Source organism: Somniosus microcephalus, chromosome 5 (assembly GCF_052327205.1).
Source record: "Somniosus microcephalus isolate GS21.2 chromosome 5, FLI_Smic_1.0, whole genome shotgun sequence".
NCBI lineage: Eukaryota > Metazoa > Chordata > Chondrichthyes > Squaliformes > Somniosidae > Somniosus > Somniosus microcephalus.
In genome coordinates this window covers 4,136,723-4,154,306 of record NC_140991.1, presented here as the reverse complement: position 1 = coordinate 4,154,306, position 17,584 = coordinate 4,136,723, and the positions used below count along the sequence as shown (strand labels likewise).

At 48.4% G+C, this 17,584-nt stretch overlaps 2 protein-coding genes across 2 annotated transcripts; both read left to right on the top strand.

Moving 5' to 3' along the window:
* Positions 1–4,275: 4,275 nt before the first annotated feature.
* Positions 4,276–5,479, top strand: LOC147116817 (zona pellucida sperm-binding protein 4-like). Its single transcript, XM_085987172.1, has 3 exons — positions 4,276–4,502; positions 5,042–5,220; positions 5,378–5,479. The coding sequence occupies exons 1-3, from the start codon at positions 4,280–4,282 to the stop codon at positions 5,477–5,479; spliced, it is 504 nt and encodes a 167-aa protein (XP_085843298.1). The 5' UTR covers positions 4,276–4,279.
* Positions 5,480–5,555: 76 nt separating this feature from the next.
* Positions 5,556–8,166, top strand: LOC147116816 (zona pellucida sperm-binding protein 4-like). Its single transcript, XM_085987170.1, has 6 exons — positions 5,556–5,586; positions 5,769–5,958; positions 6,202–6,349; positions 6,501–6,573; positions 7,194–7,307; positions 7,380–8,166. Exons 1-6 carry the CDS (start codon positions 5,556–5,558, stop codon positions 7,529–7,531), a joined length of 708 nt encoding a protein of 235 aa, XP_085843296.1. The 3' UTR covers positions 7,532–8,166.
* The last annotated feature ends 9,418 nt before the right edge of the window (positions 8,167–17,584 follow it).

The window sequence follows — 17,584 nt, the reverse complement described above, 5'->3', positions numbered from 1 at the left end:
CAGGTATCTCTGTTCCTGCACCCCCTTCAGGATTGGACCATTTAGTTTATATGTCCTCTCCTCATTCTTTCTACCAAAATCTATCACTTCACAATTTTCCGTTCTAAATTTCATCTGTCACGTGTCCGCCCATTTCACCTGCCTGTCTGTCTTCCTGACTTCTGTCACTCTCCTCCTCACTGTTCACTATACTTCCAAGTTTAGTCTCATCTGCAAATTTTGAAATTGTGCCCTGTACACCCATGTCCAAGTCATTAATATGTATCAAGAAAAGCAGTGGTCCTAGAACCGACCCCTTAGGAACACCACTGTATACCTTGTTCCAGTCCAAAAAACAACCGTTCACCACTACTCCAATTCCAATTCCAATTCCAATTCAAATGCTTTATTGGCATGAAAGTTTACAGAGAACCATATTGCCAAAGCTTACATAGCAAAAAGGTACAGTTTTCCAACATTCTGTAGGTGTCAATCGATTTGACATTTGTTGGGTACATACAATATTACTTTTAAACAATATTAATTTTAAACAGTCTTTCTACTTCATTTGGTACGTTCAATATTAATTTTAAACAGTCTTAATTTTAAACAGTCCTCAGGTTGTGACATGTTGTTACATATTTGGCCCCAAGGTATGGTCTGTCTCCTTCTCCCAGGACTAATCTCAATTTTGACAGGTCATCCAATTCCTTGAAATCTGGGGTTGTTTGGCTTAGCTTGTTGAATAATATGTTTCTTGATGTGTTGAATTTTTCGCATTTTAGGAGGAAATGCATTTCTGTTTCAACCTCGCCGGCCAGACATTGATCGCATATTCTATTCTCTCTAGGCTGCCAGGATTTCTTGTATCTGCCTTTTTCAATTTCCAGTTGGTGGTCGCTTAGTCTGTACCTGGTGAGGGTCTGTCTCTGTTTTGTGTCTCTGATGGTCGTGAGGTAGTCTGCCAGTTTACATTCTCTTTTTAGGGCCCGGTAACATTCTAATCTGCTTTGGCTTTCGGTTATTTTGTTCCAATGTTCCAGGTAGGTTTCTTTGCATTGTTTAATGATTTGGTTCACTCGGATTGGTGTTTGGACGGCTGTGTTGGTCTGGGGCTGGTCAGGGTCCGGCTGAGTACTTAGTTTCAGTAGCAGCTGACTCAGGGGACTCTTTTCTGGGTTTAGCTCTTGGGTCTGAAAGGCTTTGTGATGAAGGGTGTCTGGGGAGCTAGATTTGAGGTGATTTAGGAAGTTTAGTGCTCGTTTTTGGATGTTTATTATCAGTGGGTATCTGCCTAGTTCGGCTCTGCATGCATTTGTTGGCGTTTTTCTTTGGGTGCGAAGGATGCTTCGGCAGAATTCTGCATGTAGGGCTTCTATTGTGTGTTTTTCCCATTTAGTGTAGCTTTGGTGATTTAGCGGGCCCCATACTTCACTACCGTACAGTGCAATGGGCAGGATTATGCTGTCAAATATTTTGAGCCAGATTTTGATTGGGATTTGGATGTTGTAGAATTTTCTTTTTATTGCATATAGGGCTCTTCGGGCTTTTTCTTTTAGTGCATTCACTGCTATGCTGAAGCTCCCTGATGCTGTAATAGTTAGACCAAGGTAGGTGTAGCTCATAGTGTGTCCTATAGTGGTATCACTGAGGGTAAACTGGTATTTGTTTTCCTGACATCTGGGCCTTTTTTGAAAAATCATGATGTTGGTTTTCTTTAGATTTACTGTTAGAGCCCAATTTTGGCAGTATTTGTCGAGTAGGTCTAGTTGTTGCTGTAATCCCTGTAATCTCTGTTTCCTGTCACTCAGCCAATTCCATATCCATGTCCACTGTCCCTTTTATTCCATGGGCTTCAACTTTGCTGGCAAGCATATTATGTGGCACTTTTTCGAACGACTTTTTGAAATCCATGTTCACTACGTCAACTGCATTATCCTCATCAATCCTCCCTGTTACCTCATCAAAAAACTCAAACAAGTTAGTTAAACATGATTTGCCTTTAACAAATCCATGCTGGCTTTCCTTAATTAAACCACACTTTCCAAGCGACTGTTAATTTTGTCCCTGATTACTGTTTCTAAAAGCTTCCCCACTACCGAGGTCAAACTGAATGGGCTGTAGTTGCTGGGTTTATCTTTACACACTTTTTTGAACAAGGGAATAATATTTGCAGTTCTCCAGTCCTCTGGCACCGCCCCCATATCTAAGGAGGATTGGAAGATTATGGCCAGTATCGCCGCGATTTCTTCCCTGAATTCCCGCAGCATCCTAGGATGCATCCCATCCGCTCCTGGTGATTTATCTACTTAAAATACAGCCAGCCTTTCTAATGCCACTTTTTATCAATTTATATCCTATCAAGTATCTCCACTGCCTCCTCCTTTACAATGTCTATGGCAGCATCCTCTTCCTTGGTGAAGACTGATGCATAGTACTCATTTAGTACCTCAACCATACCCTCTGCCTCCATGAATAGGTCTCCTTTTTGGTCCCTAATCATCCCCATCCATCCTCTTACTACCCTTTTACTATTTATATGCCTATAGAAGACTTTTGGATTACCTTTTATGTTGGTTGCAATTCTATTCTCATACCCTCTCTTTGCCCGTCTTATTTGATTTTTCACTTCTCCTCTGAACTTTCTATATAGAGCCTGATTCTCAGATGCATTTGCAACTTGACATCTGTCATATTCGCTCTTTTTCTGCTTCATCATATTCTCTATCTCTTTCATCATCCAGCGAGCCCTGACTTTAGTTGTCCTGCCTTTCCCCCTCGTTGGAAAGTACCTCAACTGCACCTGAACTATTTCCTCTTTAAAGGCAGCCTATTGTTCATTACAGTTTTGCCTGCCAATCTTTGATTCCAGTTTACCCGGGCCAGATCCGTTCTCATCCCACTGAAATTGCATTTCCCCCTGTTAAACATTTTTACTCTAGATTGCTCCCTGTCCTTTTTCATAGCTAACCAAAACCTTCTGATACTATGATTACTGTTCCCTAAATGTTCACCTATTGAAACTTGCTCCACCTGACCAAACTCATTCCCCAGTCTGGAGTACAGTTATGTTGAAAGACTGAAGAAGCTGGCGTTGTTCTCCTTGGAGCAGAGAAAATTGAGAGGAGATTTGATAGAGGTGTTCAAATCCATGAGGGGTGTGGACAGAGTAGATAGAGAGAAACTGTTCCCATTGGCAGAAGGGTGGAGAACCGGAGGACAGAGATTTAAGGTGATTGGCAAAAGAACCAAAGGCCACGTAAGAAAGACTTTTTTACGCAGCGAGTGGTTAAGATTTGGAATGTTCTCCCTGAAAGGGTGGTGGAGGCAGATTCAATCACAGCTTTGAAAAGGGAGTTGGATAAGTATCTGAAGGGAAGAAATGTGCAGGGCTACGGGGAAAGGGCGGGGGAGTGGGACTGGCTGAAGTGCTCTTGCAGAGAGCTGGCACGGGCTCGACGGGCCGAATGGCCTCCTTTCCTGCTGTAACCATTCTATGATTCGATGATTCTATGACCATGTGCTGTAACTTTAAAAAAGGTTAAAAGGAAATTGAACAAATTAAATTAAAGTACTGTTCCTTATGGTGATGCAGCACTCCAGTGCCTGCGGTGCCCACCGGTCTTGGAAGGCCTCGAGCGTGCCGGCAGACACCGCGTGCTCCATCTCCAGGGCCACCCAGGGGTGAACGTGGCCGTGGAAGACAGGTGGGCCGAATGACCCCCTGGACCGCCTGCTGCCTGGACCAGTTAATGGCCACTTTGGCCAGGCCCAGGAGCAGTCCCACGAGGAGGTCCCTGACCCGCCCGCTCCCCTCCGCACTGGGTGGCCGTAGATCAGGAGAGTGGGACTGAAGTGCAGACAAAAATCGAGGATCAGCCCCTTCAAATAATGGAAGAGGGACTGCAACCTCTCACACTCCGTATAAACATGGACAATCTGGGTCTATGGGAACGAGACAAGTTCAGCCTTTCTTTATTGATGAACTGAAACAGAATATAAGGAAAGAAACATGTACCGCCTCTTAAAGAACAGACATTGTATTCAACCGATGTAAATTTAATCATACTTTACAACTTCAAATAAATACACATCTATATTTTGTTAAAAAACACAGTTCCCTCAACTCAAGGAGCAGAAAACACAAGGCCCTAATATCTCCGTGTGCCCCGTGGGAATGCGGGTTCACATGGGGAGCCCGTGGGCCAATGAGACCATTCATTTACTGCCGGTTAAACAGGGGATAAAAAGGGGGAGTCGGCTCTGCAGCCTCACTTATCTGAGAGCCTTGCTTGTTAGAATGGAGGGGCTGCGGGTTCTGGGCTTGTTCTTTCTTACAATCTGTTCATCTCAGCCGCCCTCTCTCCTTCTCCCCGCCGATCAATGTTGGCTGTCTCCCAAATTCCGCCAAGACTGCGGGTTTGGGGGAATTGAAGGCAGTGAGTGTGTGCGGAGAGGCTGCTGCTTTGATGCCGGGAGCCGGGATGTGCCGCCGTGTTTCTATTCACTCCACTATCTGCCAGGTGGGTGTATTCTCGGCTCGCCTATATTCTGGGCCAGGGCTTCCCAGGACCAGCCGCAATCCAACTGCATTGGGGATTCCCTGGACAGTATCCTCTCTCCTCCTGTCCTGAAACATCAGCTGGAGTCTCCAACCTCTCCAGTCCGGGAGCTGGCGGGTTTAGGAACCGTGTTCAGTTCTACAGTTTGAAAGTCTGATCATTGAGATCCTGACCCAGGATCTCTCCTTCCTTCTCTATGCGACTTGGGACTTCTGATGGTTGAATTGCGCCCCAGGATAGGAGGGCAGAGTGAAGATCAGTCCCTGGCTGGCACTGACCGGACAGGCTGTGGATTTGATGCCGGTCTTGTGTAACCAGTCCAGTAGGGATGGAGTTGGTGACCCGTCTCCATTAGATGGAGAATTGGGGTGTGGACGGGGAGAGAAGGAAACTAGAAGCTGGTGCTGCGCTGGGCGGAGTTTCTCCCCCTCCCGGTAACGGTTCCCTTGCCATTCCCCGTGCAGCAACTAACCGCCTTTCATTGACTCTCTCTCTTGCAGTGTGCACCAAGGATGGGCGGGTCCTGATCGCCATCTCCAAGGATTTGACGCTGCCTCCTGTAGACCTGACAACGGTCCATCTGAAGGATGGACACGGAGCGGAGTGCAGTCCGACCGTGGCCTCTGCAGACACTGTGCTCTTTCAGTTCGCAGTCACTGAGTGTGGCACTACTCAGCGGGTAGGTATTGTGGGCTGGGAGCCCCATCAATGGCTGTCAGTCGGGTGGGAAAGAGGGGGTCTAAAGGGCAATGGGGGCCCTTAAAGACACTACATGTGATAAGGCAATGGCAGACTTGCTCAATTTCTCTGTAATGATGGTCTTCTGTCTCTTGTAGCTGGACGGGGTGAACGCCGTCTATGAAACGGATGTGTTGGGTCAGTTTGAGATCTTGGATGGAGCTTTGGGATCGGTGACCCGGGACAGCCCCTTCAGGTGAGACTGGGAGCACATGGAGCGGGTAGAGAAGGTGAGGAGCTGAATTCTCCAGCCGTGTCCGTTCTCTTGCAGGCTCCATGTCCAGTGCAGTTACAAGGGGAGCCAGGAGTCTGAATTGCAGGTGAAGCCCAGAGTTTACAGCCTTTCTCCGCCACTGCCTGCCACTGAGGCCGGGATCCTGGTTCTGGAGCTGAGAATAGCGAGAGGTAGCGAGTGCTGCTGATGGTTCGTGTCCAACTTCAGGCTCTCTCTCCAAATAGTGGCCGTCCTTCATCGTCTTCTCTTTCCAGATGGTGGCTACCGGAGCTGGTACGTGGCCAGTGACTACCCGATCCTGAGTGTGCTCCGGGACCCCGTGTTTGTGGAGGTTCGAGTCCTGAACCGGAACGATCCGTCCCTTGTGCTGGTGCTCAATGACTGCTGGGCGACCCCCACCCCCGAGCCGCATTCGGGGCTCCGATGGGACCTCCTGGTGGGCAGGTAAGGCAGCGAGTGAGGGACCTTGGGGCAGGCTGGTGATCGGGGAGGGGGGCGACATGGACTGGGTGAAGGAACGGCCAATAATCAAACCAATCTGAGCTCCAGGTTGACGATTGATGACTTGAATGGCCTGGTTTCTTTATCTCGTCTAATCTCGGGACTTTGCTTTGATGTGCCGCTGTAACTCTGTAGTTGGGAGTTCCAGGTGCCCTCTCCATATAACCCGCTCTTTCTCTGTTCCAGGTGCCCCTTTACTGGAGACAATTACAAAACCCGCCTCCTCCCGGTAGACGCCGCTTCCCATTCGCCGTTCCCAACTCACCAGAATCGGTTTGTAGTCAGCACTTTCGCTTTCTGGGACCGAGTTTCGGGCCGGGCTCTGAGCGGGGAGGTGAGTTTCCTTCAGTCTTGCTCTCTTGGTTGAACTTGTTCCCTGGGTCTTGCTCACAGTGAGGAGGCCCCTGTTGACCCTTTGACTGTAGAAGCATGAATCTCCTGACTGGGAGCTGTGGCACTGACCACACCGCACTGTCTCTTTCCAGGTTCACTTCCACTGCAGTGCTGAGGTTTGCTTCCCTTCCACCCGAGAGAACTGCACGGCTCCCTGCAGCCCCAGTAAGTAGCTGGGATCTGACTAGAAACTGAACCCTGATGGGGAAGGGTGGGTGTGGGGCATCTGGACACTGGGCCCAACAGTGGGCACAGGAGCAGTGTCCTCAATCTGCCCGCTCAACTCTATCCCAGTTAGTCTACAGCAGGATGGCAATCTGGCTCAGCGGCTCTGAGCACATCTTGCACTGGTTCTGAATGGAATCCACCTCTGGCCTTAAACATTGATCTAGCATCCTGCTGTCACCGGGAGTTCCAGGGTGGAACCGAACCGATATCTGGGGGAGACTTGGGCAATGTGTGTATGTCCAGTGTAACCGCTGGTCAAACTAGTGCTTAAAACGGGTCACTTTCCCTCCCCCGCCCCCAGGAGACCAGACTGGCCATTGGACCCGTCAACGACTGCAAACTTTGCTGGGTTGAAGCGGGTCTTTCTGAGAATAGGGAGTGAATCTTAGTCTGACAGTGAGGGAACCGTATTTAACTAGTACAATCTCAGTCCGGTACTCACTGCCCGAGGGTTTTTGCATTGGGCCATCGGATTGACCATCTGATTTGGGGCTTCAGACAGCTGCACATTGAATCGCCCACCTTGAAGTCTTGTCTCTGCCTCTTGTCTCCCCCAGAGAGGCGAAGAAGCGCCGATGACCGGGCTGGGTCCTTGGTGACTGCTGATGGAGCCATCATTTTCCTGGAAGATGAGGAGAGATTGGCTGCTGGGATCCACCAGGAAGAGAAAGGTAAAGGAGGCCCCTGCTACACTCTAGTGATGGAGTAACTAGTGCCCATCTAACCCTCCCTTCTCCCCACAGATGCTGCTGCTGATTCCCCCTCCCGTGTTCTTCCTGGAGTCGCGGTTGGGGTAGCTCTGCTCTCCGTGGCCCTGTTGGTCGGGACTGTTGCCATGTGGAAAATGGACCATCGCCGCAGGGTGGGCTCCGAGTGCAGCTCCGTGGAACTGTAGATGTGTCTGTTGGATAATAAACCCCTGTTATACATGAAACCTGATCTCGTTATATTCAAAGTTCTGGCTGGATTTTACTGTCCTTGTGTTAATTGGTAGCCTGTTTTGGGAATCTATTGGGCCGCTTCTCTCAGCTGCCTTAACAATTGTGCCTCCCAAAAAGAAATCAGCCAAATTTGAGTTCCAGAGCAGTTTTCTATTCGTTCCTGGGATGTGGGTGTCACTGCAAGGGCAGCGTTTATTGCCCTTGTGGTGGTGGTGAGGTGCCTTCTTGAACTGCTACAGTCTGTGGTGAAGATACACTCCCAGTGCTGTTAGGGAGGGAGTTTCAGGATTTTGACCCAGTGATGAAGGAATAGCGATACTGTATTACCAAGTCAGGATGTTGTGATTTGTAGGTGGTGGTGTTCCCATGCACTTGCTGCCCTTGTCATTCTAGGTGGAAGAGGTCACCGGTTTGGGAGGTGCTGCTGGAGCAGCCTTGGCGAGTTGCTGCAGTGCATCTTGTAGATGGTCCACAGTGCACCGGTGGGGCAGTGATTGTGTAAGATGGTGGATGGGGTGCCAATCAAGTGGGCTGCTTTGTCCTGGATGGAGTAGCGCTTCAAGTGGTGTTGGATCTGTACTCATCCAGGCAAGTGGAGAGTATTCCATCACACTTAGTCTTGAAGTCCAGATGCTTGGAGATTACTGGATCTGTGACTGGAGCCTGGCAGAGATACAGGTCTCCAGGCTCCCGTTGTTTCAGGGGTGATGTGGGTACATGTGACTGGCATTCTCTACAGATAAACTACAATAAATGGTTGGGTTGGGCCTCACTAAAGCGGCAGTGGAAACATTGGGCTAGAAATTCAGTTGTTAGCGCCGGAGAAGTGGGGCGCAAAGCAGCTAGCACCCAGGCATGGCGCGATCTGCGCCTCTCGTGAACTTCAGTCAAGATTTAGCGGCAGCGCAAAACTGCAGTGCCCACTCAGAAGCGCGCACTGATCCTGAAGTCATTTCATGGTGCAACGCCCTTGGTGTTCCCTGATCTGGAACTTCAGTGGCACCCCCTCTGTGCGCCTGGCGCCCCAGCGACTGGTAGGGGGAACGGTTCCCAGTTGCTGCAGGGGGTGCTATTTAAAGGGGACTCCTCCTGCATTATAAGTGGCAGCCATTTTGTGCCAATCCTTCTGGGAGAGACAAGGAGAGAGCTTTCTGCTTTGACTCAGTGCTCGCACAGGTACTTCTGGCTTTAGGCCAGAGCTTTGTACTTGGATTTAACTTTCAGTGCCACAGCCTAGAGTCACCACATCTAATAGGGGCTGCAATGGGTGGAAACGTTGGCTTTCTGCATTGCATTCAAACGACTTGGATGCCGTGAGTGCCAATCGTGGCCAGACAGCAGGGCCAACAGGTGTTGGCACAGGAGGCCTTACCCACCCAGGCTATACCGCCAGCAGTTCTCATATCTGAACATGTCTGAGGAGTAGTGTTTGGAGGCTGTGATGCAGAAGGGAGGTGGTCACTGAGATCTGCCACCTGCTTCGCAGAGATCTGCAGCCACAGATGAGGAGCAGGATGTCTGTCGGTGGCAGTGAAGGTGATGGTGGCTCAACTTCTATGCCACTGGCTCCTTCCAATCTGCTATTGGGGACATTGCCAATATCTCCCAGTTCGTGGTACATTGCTGCATCTAGCAGGTGACCAATGCCCTTGTCAGAAGACCGAGGTTCTGCTGAGTGAGTTTGAGCAGCTAGGGGTCAAATTAAAAAGCAGAACCACAAGGGTAATAATCTCTGGATTACTACCTGAGCCACGTGCAAATTTGGCTAGGGTAAATAAAATTAGTTAAATATGTGGCTCAAAGCCTGGTGTGGGAGAAATGGGTTTTGCTTCCTTGGACACTGGCATCAGTACTGGGACAAGAGAGAGCTGTTCTGTTGGGATGCACTTCACTTGGCCAGTGCTGGGACGAGTGCTGGCGAATCGAATAACTAGGGCTGTAGAGAGGGCTTTAAACTAATTAGTGGGGGGGGGGGAGGTTTTAAGAGCTAAAAATGACAGCAGAGAAGGCAATAGAGTAAAGTAGCAGTGGGGGAATTAAAAACCAGAGCGTGTCAGGAAGGGACAGAATGTATAATAAAGGTAAAGTAGTAAAAGCAGGAATAAATTGCCAAAAAATATTTGAAAGTTCTTTATCTGAATGCACGCAGCATTCGTAACAAAATTGACGAGTTGACGGTACAAATAACTACACATGGGTATGATCTGGTGGCCATTACGGAAACATGGCTGCAAGATAATCATGACTGGGAACTAAACATACAAGGGTATTTAACTATTAGGAAGGACAGACAGGAAGGAAAGGGAGGTGGGGTTGCTATGTTAATCAAGGATGGAATCACTGCAATAGTCAGAAATGATATTGGGTCAAAGGATCAGGGTAGTGAAATAGTTTGGGTGGAGATGAGGAATAAGAAGGGGGGGGGGAAAGTCACTAGTGGGCGTAGTCTATAGGCCTCCTAACAGTTGTAACTCTCTGGGTCGGATTATAAATCCGGAAATAGTTGGGGCTTGTAATAAGGGAACAGCTATAATCATGGGGGATTTTAACTTTCATATTGACTGGACTAATCAAATTGGGCATGGCAGCCTTGAGGAAGAGTTCATAGAGTGTATTAGGGATGGGTTCCTTGAGCAGTATGTAACTGAACCAACCAGGGGGCAGGCAATCTTCGATCTGGTCCTGTGTAATGAGACCGGATTAATAAAAAATGTCCTAGTAAAGGATCCCCTTGGAATGCGTGACCATAATATGGTTGAATTCCAAATTCTGTTTGAGGGTGAGTTGGATCTCAAACCAGCATACTGAGCTTAAATAAAGGAGACTATGAAGGTATGAGTAGAATTGACTAAAGTGGACTGGGAAAACAGGGAAAACAGATTAAAGTGTAAGACGGTACAAGAGCAGTGGTCTGCATTCAAGGAGATATTTCACATCTTTCAAGATAAATATATTCCACTGAGGAAAAAGGGAGTAAAAGAAAAGACAGCCATCTGTGGCTTGGTAAAGTAATAAAGGATAGTATCCAACTGAAAACAAGGGCATATAAAGTAGCCAAATCTAGTGGGAGGATAGAAGATTGGGAAGCATTTAAAAGCCAGCAAACAATAACTAAAAGATTAATTAAGAAAGGGAAGATAGATTATGAAAGTAAACTAGCAAAAAATATAAAAACATAGCAAGAGATTCTACGGCTATATTTAGGAAAAGAAAAAGGGTGGCTAAAGTGAACGTTGGTCCCTTAGAGGATGGGACCGCGACACTACTGGTGGGGAACATGGAGATGGCAAAGATGCTGAACAAATATTTTGTATCAGTCTTTATGGTAGAGGGCACTAAATATCCCAACACTGGACAAACAGGGGGCAATGAGGGGGGAGAGAGGAGCTAAAGACGATTAAAATCACTAAGGAGATGATCTCAGTAAAATAATGGGACTTAAGGCGGATAAATCCCCCGGACCTGATGGCTTGCATCCTAGGGTTTTGAGAGAAGTGGCGGTAGGGATTGTGGATGCATTGGTGATTATTTTCCAGAACTCCCTGGACTCGGGAAAGGTCCTGGCAGATTGGAAAACTGCTAATGTAACACCCTTATTTAAGAAGGGAAGTAGACCAAAAAGCTGGAAACTATAGACCAGTTAGCCTAACATCTGTGGTTGGCAAAATGTTGCAGTCCATTATTAAGGAAACAGTAACAGAGCATTTGGATAAACATAATTTAATAGGACAGAGTCAGCATGGTTTTATGAAGGGGAAGTTGATGTGCCTTCAATAACCACAAAACTAGAAATTTTAGACTTTAACAAGTTGGCTATTAATCACTAAGATCAGAGCTAACATCTCAACACACTGACTGGCTCGCAGGAATGAGTCATACAGATCCTGGGATCTTTATGTAAGAGAAGTCAGGGGCGGAGCCAAGACCTGGAACATTCCAGGTTAGTCAGGAAAGAGGAAGTGAAACTATACACTGTGGGGGAGGGTAATATACATGAGTGCAAAAACGAATACAGGCAAGCCAAACACATTTCATTACATTCACCCCTTCTTTAGATTTAGCCCATTGGGGTGATGTTTCTTCAAAGTTGGTATAAGTGAGTCTGTCAGGAGGTTTTGCGGTTCTCGGTGATTGGCGCAAAGCCGGTTGGGGTGCCTCTAGGGGAGTGGATTCTGGTTCCTCCGCTGTCCGGGCCTCCGCAGTGTCTTCCAGGTTATCTGCAGTGTCCTCCAGGTTAAAGTTGGGTATTGATACCTCTGGGCGTCCTGTCTCTTTTTGGTGTAGGTCTTCCTCGGGTAGTCTCTCATCGTTCTCTCCGCTCCCCGAGGGAGCGAGGTCTTTTATGGAAACAGTGTCCTCTCACCCGTCAGAGTATTCGATATAGGCGTACTGAGGGTTTGCATGGAGGAGCTGTACCTTTTCCACAAGGGGGTCCGTTTTATGGCCTCTCGCGTGCTTCCGCAATAGTACTGTCCCCGGAGACATCAGCCACGCGGGTAGAGATATGCCCGAGGTAGATTTCCGGGGGAAAACGAACATCTTTTCGTGAGGGGTAGCGTTAGTGGCTGTACATAACAGAGACCTTATGGAGTGGAGCACGTCTGGGAGGACTTCCTGCCAGCGGGAGGTCGGAAGGCCTTTTGACTTTAAGGCTAACGTGACAGCCTTCCAAACAGTAGCATTCTCCCTTTCCACTTGCCCATTACCCCGGGGGTTGTAGCTAGTGGTTCTGCTAGTGGCTATCCCCTTTGAGAGCAAGAACTGGCGCAGTTCGTCACTCATAAATGACGTCCCCCTATCGCTGTGTATGTAGTTCGGCATGCCAAACATGCAGAATAGATTACAGAGACACTTGATGACCGTGGCACTGGTCATGTCTGGGCAGGGAATGGCGAAGGGGAAGCGGGAATATTCATCGATGATATTGAGGAAGTATACGTTACGGTCGGCAGAGGGAAGGGGTCCCTTGAAGTCCAGACTTAGGCGCTCGAATGGCCGTGTGGCTTTGATAAGGTGTGCACGGTCAGGCCTGTAGAAACGAGGCTTGCATTCCGCACAGATGCGGCAGGCTCTGGTCATTGCCCTGACCACCTCGATGGAGTGGGGTAGATTGCGGGACTTTATAAAATGGTATAGTCGGGTGACCCCCTGGGTGACAGAGGTCGTTGTGGAGACCCTGTAATTTCTCCGTATGAATGCTGGCACACATTCCCCGTGATAGGGCGTCTGGGGATTCATTAAGGGCTCCCGGCCTGTACATAATATCATAGTCGAACGTGGATAGTTCGATCCTCCACCTGAGTATTTTGTCATTCTTGATTTTGCCCCTTTTGTTTGTTATTAAACATGAAAGCCACCGACCGCTGGTCGGTGAGCAGGGTGAAACGTTTGCCGGCTAGGTAGTGTCTCCAGTGCCGCACTGCCTCCACTATAGCCTGTGCCTCCTTCTCGACAGAAGAGTGCCTGATTTCAGGTCCCTGAAGGGTTCGGGAGAAGAAGGCCACAGGTCTCCCAGCCTGATTGAGGGTCGCAACTAAAGCAAAGCCTGGCGCGTCGCTTTCGACTTGAAAGGGAATGCTTTCGTCCACTGCACACAGTGCAGCCCTTTCAATGTCCTGTTTGATACTGGTGAAAGCCTCCCGAGCTTCAGCTGATAGTGGGAAGGACGTCGATTTAATGAGGGGTCGGGCCTTATCAGAGTAATTGGGCACCCATTGGGCATAATACGAAAAAAATCCCAGGCACCTTTTTAAAGCTTTGGGATTGTGTGGCAGGGGCAGTTCTTTTTAGGGGGCGTAATCGGTCAGGGTCCGGTCCAATTACACCATCTTCCACCACACAGCCGAGGATACAGAGACAGGTTGTGTTGAAGACACATTTGTCTTCGTTGTAGGTTAGATTCTGCTTTAGGGCAGTTTTTAAAAATCTTGCAAGATTTAGATCGTGGTCTTGCTGGTTGTGCCCGCAGATAGAGACATTCTCCAGATAGGGGTAGGTAGCTTGTAGTTTATTCTCGTCAACCATGCGGTCCATCTCACGTTGGAAGACCGAGACTCCATTTGTTACCCCGAAGGGCACTCTGAGAAAATGGTAGAGGCATCCGTTCGCCTCGAAAGCGGTGTATGGGCGGTCATCCGTTCTAATGGGGAGCTGGTGATACGCGGATTTGAGGTCGATAGTCGAGAAGACTCGGTATTGCGCGATCTGGTTGACCATTTCTGATATGCGGGGTAAAGGGTAGGCATCCAGCTGGGTATAAATATTAACAGTCTGGCTGTAGTCAATTACCATCCGTTTCTTTTCGCTATTTTTAACTATGACTACTTGGGCACGCCACGGACTGGTACTGCATTCAATAATGCCTTCCCGCAGGAGTCTGTCCACTTCCGCCTTGATAAAGTGTCTGTCTTCCAGACTGTACCGTCTACTTTTGGTCGCTATGGGCCTACAGTTCGGAGCGAGATTAGCGAATAAAGAGGGCGGGCTGATTTTTAAGGTTGATAGGCCACAGACTGTGAGCGGCGGCTGAGACCCGCCATATGCTAGCGTGACACTTTCGTGGTGGCACTGGAAGTCCAGGCCCAAGATTACATTAACACAGAGTTCTGGCATCACGAGGAGTTTAAAATCCTTGTAGTCCGTGCCTTTTACAGTCAGTGTTACCACACAGTAGCCCAAAATGTCCGAAATGTGGGGCTTAGCAGCCATAGCAATTCTGCTCCGTGTAGGGGTTACCGTTAATGAGTGCTGCCGTACCAGGCTAGGGTGGATAAAACTCTCGGTACTCCCACAGTCAATTAAACATTTCGTTAAATTCCCGTTTACCTGTATGTCCATCATGGATTTTGTCAACGGGTGTGGAATCGCGGACCAATTCGTCAGAGTACGCGTTGGCCATCACGGCCTTGCAGTTACAGTCCCGGACCAAGTCCTTTAGGCCCTGTAAGAAATCGTCCATTGATTCCTCAGGTTGCTGCTTGCGTGTAGCCAGCAGGTGTCTGGCGTACACTTCATTTACTGGCCTCTGGTATTGGGCCTTCAGGATAGTGATGGCCTCCATGTAAGAGGTGGCGTCCCGGATGGACGAATAAATCCGATGATTAACGTGAGTAGTCAGTAGACTCAGTTTATCTACCTTGCTAGCGGATGAGGCCCTCGCGAAGAGTTCGAAGCATTTGAGCCAGTGTCCAAATTGATTTGATGCTTCAGCAGAATATGGATCCAAGTCCAGACGCTCTGGTTTTAGGAGTCGATCCACCCTAGTATTCTTCAGTGATTAAAATTGATGTGCCTTCAATAACCACAAAACTAGAAGTTTTAGACTTTAACAAGTTGGCTTTTAATCACTAAGATCAGAGCTAACATCTCAACACACTGACTGGCTCGCAGGAATGAGTCATACAGATCCTGGGATCTTTATGTAAGAGAAGTCAGGGGCGGAGCCAAGAGCCAAGACCTGGAACATTCCAGGTTAGTCAGGAAAGAGGAAGTGAAACTATACACCGTGTGGGGGAGGGTAATATACATGAGTGCAAAACGAATACAGGCAAGCCAAACACATTTCATTACAGAAGTCATGTTTGACAAATTTGCTCGTATTCTTTGAGGATGTAACATACAGGTTGGATAAAGGGGAACCAGTGGATGTAGTCCATTTGGACTTCCAAAAGGCATTTGACAAGGTTCCACACTAGATTACTGATCAAGATAAGAAATCATGGGATTGGGGGTAATATACTGGCATAGGTGGAAGATTGGCTATCTAACAGAAAACAAAGAGTTGGGATAAATGGTTCATTCTCGGGCTGGCAATCGGTAACTAGTGGTGTTCCGCAGGGGTCAGTGCTGGGACCCCAACTCTTTACAATCTATATTAACGATTTGGAGGAAGGGACCGAGTGCAACATATCCAAGTTTGCCGACGGTACAAAGATGTGAGGGAAAGCAATGAGTGAGGAGGACATAAAAAACCTGCAAAAGGACATAGACAGGCTAAGTGAGTGGGCAGAGATTTGGCAGATGCAATATAATGTTGGAAAGTGTGAGGTTATGCACTTTGGCAGAAAAAATCAAAGAGCAAGTTATTATCTAAATGGAGAGAAACTGCAAAGTGCTACAGTACAAAGGGATCTGGGGGTCCTGGTGCATGAAACACAAAAAGTTAGTATGCAGGTGATCAAGAAGGCCAATGGAATCTTGGCTTTTATTGCAAGGGGGATGGAGTATAAAAACAGGGAAGTCTTGCTGCAGTTATACAGGGTATTGTTGAGGCCACACCTGGAATACTGCGTGCAGTTTTGGTTTCCATATTTAAGAAAAGATATACTTGCTCTCGAGGCGGTTCAGAGAAGGTTCATTCGGTTGATTCCGGAGATGAGGGGGTTGACGTATGAGGAAAGGTTGAGTAGGTTGGGACTCTACTCATTGGAGTTCAGAAGAATGAGAGGCGATCTTATCGAAACATATAAGATTGTGAGGGGGCTTGATCGGGTGGATGCGGGGAGGATGTTTCCACTGATGGGTGAGACTAGAACTAGGGGGCATAATCTAAGAATAAGGGGCTGCGCTTTCAAAACTGAGATCAGGAGAAACTTCTTCACTCAGGGTAGGAAATCTATGGAATTTGCTACCCCAGAGAGCTGTGGAAGCTGCAACATTAAATAAATTAAAAATGGAGATAGACAATTTCCTAGCAGATAAGGGAATTAGGGGTTACGGGGAGAGGCCAGGGAAGTGGACGTGAATCTAGATTCGGATCAGCCATGATCCTATTGAATGGCGGAGCAGGCCTGAAGGGCCGTATGCCCTACTCCTGCTCCTACTTCTTATGTCCTTCCCCATGACCCTGGACAAGCAGCAAGAGCGTGCAATGGGATTTGGGAGAATAGCGGGATTCCCCGTGGTGCAGGGCGCCATTGACTGCACGCATGTGGCTTGACGGGCACCTTTACAGCATGCTGAGGATTACCGCAACCACAAGGGCTACCATTCACTCAACGTCCAGTTGGTGTGTGACCACAGGCAGCTCATACTGGCTGTTAATGCCTGCTTTCCAGGCAGAAGCCACGATGCCTTCATCCTGCGCCAGACTTCTGTGGCATACATTTTCGAAGCCCAGGCTCACCCATGAGGATGGCTTCTCGGGGACAAGGGCTATCCTTTGTGCACCTGCCTGATGACCCCGCTCCCTGCGCCTAGCACCCCTGCTGAAGAGCGATACAATGACAGCCATCAAGCTACCAGGAACATCATTGAGCACACAATTGCTATGCTCAAGTAACGGTTCCACTGTCTAGACTGTTCCTGCCATGGAAGGAGTGCAGCAAAGATTCATCAGGATGATACCTGGGGTGGCAGGAATGACTTATGAGGAGAGATTGTGTCGATTGGGCTTATACTCACTGGAGTTTAGAAGATTGAGAGGGGATCTCATTGAAACCTATAAATTCTGTCAGGCCTGGATAGACTAGATGCAGGAAGGATGCTCCCGATGGCCGGGGAGTCCAGAACCAGGGGTCATAGTCTAAGGATAAGGGGTAAGCCATTTAGGACTGAAATGAGGAGGAATTTCTTCACCCAGAGAGTGGTGAACCTGTGGAATTCTCTGCCACAGAGGGTGGTGGAGGCCAGTTCATTAAATATATTCAAGAAGTAGTTGGATATATTCAGGCTAAAGGGATATGGGGAGAAGGCCGGGACAGGGTACTGAATTTGGATGATCAGCCATGATCTCATTGAATGGTGGAGCAGGCTCAAAGGGCCGAATGGCCTGCTCCTATCTTCTATGTGCCACAGGAGCCCTACCATACTCGCCTGAGTGAGTCTCCCATTTCATTGTAGTGTGATGCATGCTGCACAACCTGGCTATCCTCAGGACTCAGCCACTGCCAGCAGACATTGGAGGACCACCAGAGGAGGAGAACCAAGACGGCAGGGAGGCACAAAGTGCAAGGGCCGTCCGTCGGTGGCTTATTGCAACTCAGTTCTAGGCCCCCTTTCCGGGAATG